This window comes from Gymnoscopelus braueri (genome assembly GCF_963280865.1).
Source record: "Gymnoscopelus braueri genome assembly, chromosome: 17".
Taxonomy (NCBI): Eukaryota; Metazoa; Chordata; class Actinopteri; order Myctophiformes; family Myctophidae; genus Gymnoscopelus; species Gymnoscopelus braueri.
In genome coordinates this window covers 32048166-32053532 of record NC_137617.1, presented here as the reverse complement: position 1 = coordinate 32053532, position 5367 = coordinate 32048166, and the positions used below count along the sequence as shown (strand labels likewise).

General features: G+C 40.9%; 1 protein-coding gene across 3 annotated transcripts in view; it reads right to left on the bottom strand.

Annotated features, from left to right (window-relative positions):
- The window catches only part of radil2b (Ras association and DIL domains 2b), a 23914-nt gene extending 19127 nt beyond the window's left edge, over nucleotides 1–4787 (bottom strand). For 2 of the 3 annotated variants that reach the window (XM_080454645.1, XM_080454646.1), the window contains exons 1-3: nucleotides 4348–4784; nucleotides 1993–2192; nucleotides 1240–1414 (exon numbers count right to left, since the gene is read on the bottom strand). In XM_080454645.1, the coding sequence (XP_080310771.1) occupies nucleotides 1240–1414; nucleotides 1993–2192; nucleotides 4348–4493 (521 nt within the window). In that variant the 5' untranslated portion in view covers nucleotides 4494–4784. Of the gene's footprint in view, nucleotides 1–1239; nucleotides 1415–1992; nucleotides 2193–4347 lie in introns of all 3 variants that reach the window. The other variant, XM_080454647.1, reaches the window with a different exon arrangement.
- Between the last annotated feature and the right edge of the window lie 580 nt (nucleotides 4788–5367).

Genomic DNA, 5367 nt, shown 5'->3' with positions numbered 1-5367 from the left:
GGCTGTCTGTCTGTCAGACCAGGCGAGTCTGTGGTTTACTTTAGAACGTTCCAGAACTGCTGTGTAAACGAACAATTTGGCACACATAGACTATGTATGCTATACTGCAATTATAATAAACAGCTGTCTTTAAGAACAACAGTTGAATTGACCTTTGTTGATCTCTAAATATGCCAATTGTAACAATATGCATGTGTTCTCTCTTTATCACTGGCAAAGGTTTTATACATCAAAGAAATATTTCGTAGCTTTGTACTGTACATGCAATACATAACACAATAGGAATGCAACAGAGTAAATAACATGCAAATGAGTGGATGGCTACAGTATATTAGAGCTTTGAGGAACCAATGCTCCCCTCAGTGACATCAGGGGTCCTTCACGGGGTTACCAGATAAATTATAGTTAACAACCAAATAGAACCTTAGTGCTCTGTAACTCAGAGAGTGTACAAAATACTAAATGGACGCTCCATTGAGTTCCACTCTCCGAGTTATATTAACATTGAGGATTTTACTGTGTAGATTTGGGTCCCAGAGATAAATATCAAATCCATGGTGTGTCCATGGCCAAATGCTTATCAAACTGGGGGCCATTAAAATTAAAAAGGTTAGAGCCAGAATCTAGGATTACAAGATAAGCATGGGACATAATCTGAATGTTCTCCCAGAAGTATTTGTTGTTCAGCACTGGGAGACATGCTTTTACAATCAAAGGTGTTAATATGAATGGGACAGAGATCTTAAAGCTGAATTCAAACTGGTTTTAAATATATTTTTCAGACTTGTCATTGTTTCCAAAACCACTCTTTTTTAGTAAATGTTTGCTGTGCCTATATTTTAGTTATTTATCTTTTTCCCCCCTGCACAACAAGCATAAGTCGTGTATTTGCAACATAAGGATTTTTTTCCTGCAAGACAGGGATATAAGGGGCTATGTATAGTGACGAGCTAATGCTGGCTATGCTAAACAGCACTCTCAAATGCTGTGCTGGTGCTATTGTATATTCATGAAGATCATTGTTTTGTTCAATAACCGACAACTACATTGTCTCCCAGTGGAGTCTTTATTGAATGCATGTGTGTCTACTCAGCTCCTTTTATAATTCTACTTTAGAACACAGGGACTGAGCACATGCATGAACAAACACATCCATAAATGTCCACATGCTGTATATGTAGACACAGTCACAAACATTACACATCAGGCACAGATGCACATACTGTAGCGTAGCCTTACCTTTCAAGGGCTTCTTTTACTAGCTCCCGTGCACTGGAGTGTGTGGTGGCCAGGACACTCTTGTAATGGGCTCCTCGACAAATTTCACTGCCAAAGATCTTCAAGATGCCCGGAGCTGTTATCTGATTGGAAAGCTCTGATGGGTCATCCTCCATTGAAGTGTCTCCAGGTGTCACTAGATGACAGGACATGACAAGCAAAAGAAACGTCATTAAAATCTCAGCCACGTGGTATTTCTGAGTTGATGCCAAACTTTTTTTACCCACACAAATAAGATGTCCTCCAATGACAACAACATGCGAGAACAGAACCAGGCGTGCAAAATCAGATATAGAAAAAAACGGCCATTGTGATGTTCTATATGACACTGTTTCTCAACGTCTGGTGGGGCGTCCACAAGAGGACCCTTAGACGCTATAGGTTCATTGTTGTCACCTGGTATCCGATAGTTTTAATGTACAGATTATTTTTTGATAGTATATTGTTTAGACTGATGCTATGGGTTCTTCTTGGTTTACCTGTGATCCTAGTTTACTGGGGCATTACACTGTCTCTCTGCATTTGATGTATGTGTTTACCTTTATTTTGAAGTCGCTCTGGATAAGAGTGTCTGCTAAAAACCTAAATTGTAAATTGTTGTAACTCTCAGAGTGTCCATTTGGACCATTTAGGGCCCACAAGACCCCTGGTGGGCCCCGGACCCGACGTTGAGAAACAGTGTTCTAACAGTGTTCTAGAGAGCCACGGACGTACTGCTGCCCTTCTGGGACTGGCCGGACAGCGATGACCTCAGGCCTCCGGTCAGGGCTGTCAGACTGGGGCTGGAAGCTGGGCCACGCAGGAAGACACCAGATAGGCGGTTGGTATGACGGCGGATGTGGCTCTTGCTGGGCTGTCGGATGGCCACACCCACACTCTCCACTGACCTGGTGGATGAACCGGAGGAGCCCGACCTGAGAGGGGTTGGAGAGGGATGAGGAGGGAGGAGAGATTAGGGATGGAGTAGGGATAAATATTTAAACAAAAAAACGAGAAAGCGACCCGAGGAAGATGAAATATTTGAGGAACAGGGTGGTAGATGTTAGAAGGAAAAGTGAAGACAAGAAGTCATTATCTTTTTTGGGGAGAAGATAAAGACTGGTAGTGGACAGAAGTAAAGAAAAAGGGAAGGGGCGGCAGTGGCTCAGGGGTAGAGTAGGATGGTAGGATGGAGGTAGGATGGAAACCGCAAGGTTCCCAGTCCGATCCCCGGCTCCCCCCGAGTTAGTGTCGAAGTGTCCTTGAACCCCTAATTGCCGCTGAACCCCTGATTGCTCCCGATGAGCAGGTTGGTGCCTTGCATGGTTTCCTCCGCCATTGGTGTATGAATGTGTGTGTGAATGGGTGAATGCAATGTACAATCTATGCAAAGCGCTTTGGATAAAAGTGCTATATAAATGCACCATTTAAGGACAAAAGAGTTGACATAATAAGGGGGAAGTATTATAAAAGTTATAACTGAATGAGAGAAAACAAGTAATAAAGATGAAGTGAATGATTAATGACTACGTGACTAGTGTCCCCAGAAACTGAAAACATCCTTCATCTATAAAGGCATCAGCAGCTGAAGTTATCCCTATATATGCAGCTAGCTATACATTTCTGACCAGAAAGCTTAAAGGTATAAATCAAGAAGCCACACATAGGCTACTTACGTTTCTACCACCAACACAATGCTGCAGTATCCACTCCTATTCGCCGTACAGTACCTCGCTCAGCTCTTTCAGTTCATTAATGAATGATAAAATAATAAAGTCTTGTTTTGCCTACCTCAGACCAACCTCCTTAAGCTGCTTATCACAATGGTTCAAAGGCTCTCTGCCGTTGCACCACCACTTGGATATAAAATACTTCAGATTTTAGATTAATACCATTAGTATAGCAGCTAATGCACTCTGGGCTTTTCACTAATGATAGAAAAACAATGCGAGTGCCTCAAAAACTGATATTGACTGGTGGTCTGTCCTGTAGTGCTGGGGAGGAGTTGAATAACATGTAGTTGAACTTTGGCTGCCAATGAAAATACTACAGTTTTCATTAGATCTTTGTTGCTGTGCTGTGCATGATAATTGGATATTTTTTTCCTAACATTAATTATTGTTCAGCAGAGTTAGGCTACTGTAGACCTATATAAACAAATGTATCAAAATGTCAGACAATAATTATATTCTTATATTGGCCTATATACTGTATGTATATCTTTTGGATGTCTAAGGCGGCTTTCCATCTACATGGACTTACAGACCTTTCTGCAGACCTTAAGTCTGCAGACCTTTCCTCTTGATTCCTCCTATTTTCATCACCACTTTATTTTTTCCCCATCTAACAAGCTCTGACTTGTCCCCTGGTTCTGAGATGTGTGTACAGTTTGTTGTGAATTTTCTATACAATATTTTGTAAAAGCATTATACTTTGACAAAATATAACTAATTGCAGGATGGATGAAGTCTTAAACAGCTCCGTTTTGCAAAATGTTGGCCACACATGCCCTATAAGCAAACAAGTCAGAAATATTCTAGCTACACAGTTCCGTAAAATTACTTAGATTTTGTCCTAAATAGGCTACTTACCAGTGGTGTAAAGTAACTAAGTAGCCTACACATCTACTCAAGTACTGTACTTAAGTACAATTTTGAGGTATTTTTCACTTTACTGGAGTATTTACAAATTTCTGTACTTTTCCTTCTACTCCACTATCTCAGAGTATTATACTTTGACTCCACTACAATTATTTGAAAACTTTAGTTACTAGTTACTTTGTAGATTTTGATTATTATTACAAAACATGCATTACCCACTTTGAATTTGAAAATAGCCGATCTACAAATCGTGATTTTTATTTTATACATTTGATAACTTGTGAAACGGGACATTCTGCATAATGAGTAGCCTACTTTCTACTTTTGGTACTTTATTTTGATACCAATACATTTATACTTTTACTCAAGTAGCCTAAAATTTTAATTCTGTACTTGTACTTGTTGTAACAGAGTATTTCTACATTGCAGTATTGATACTTTTACTTAAGTAAAACATTTTAGTACTTTTTTCACCACCACTGCTACTTACTGCTGAGAACCATCACTTGTCTTCCTCCCCAGCTTGAATCGTTTCTTGGCGGTGGCTGCAGGTAGACGCACCGGCGAAGAGGCGGCCGGTCTGGGTGGGAGAGATGTCAGATCCTCCGGGGACTGGGAGAGCCTGATAAAATTCATTACCGTTCCCACGAGGCTTGGTATTGTTTCCCCAAAAAAATAAAGACCCAGCTCGCTCAAGTTACTTTTTGAACATCAACGAAAAACTCCCATCACCTTCCATTGGATATGATGGTCTGCAGGCAGCACAGCTTCTCTCTGATTCATCGTAGAGAACAGGCAACTTTCATTGAATTGACGAAACCGCTGGGCTGGTTCAGTTTACACAGACGCATACCAGAACATGTGGTGCAGATGTTCAGGCTCCCATACAGCTGTTGTAACTGTTGAACTGTTGAAGTTCCAACAACCGGCTTCAAGTTACAGCTTGAATCTACTGTTACACTGACTGACGGAATAAGTGCTAACAAATTCCAACTCTCTTAAATGCCCCGAAAGCTTAAACATGGTTTAACATTTTACCCAAAACTCTAAAAATCTCTGTTATAGAAAACGGGTTGCAGGCCAATTTAAATAAAATGTTATACAGTTATACTGTAGAATAGGCTATACAAATATCATGTATTGTAGAGCCAGGCATACAGGACAATATTCCTTTCCTTTCTCTTTTTTTTCCAAATTCAAGACGGACGCGGACCCACTTTACAGATGTGTGGTGAGAGCACAACTGCTTGGAGATGCCAAGCTCACACCCACCACAGCACCGCAGACCCGTTGAATGAAATATTTCATTGTCAAGGTCTCCTACGTGGACTAAGCTTATGGGAACATCATGAAACGATATCCTCTTCTCTGGGGGAGAAAAAAAAGGGTCAACTCATGGAAATAAAGCTCAAAAGCTGCCCTCCCGTGCGCCATGAAGACTCTATTGTAGCTCTTGTAGACCAAACGAACTCGCATAGCTCCATCTTCTGGCTGAATCAAGCATAGATTT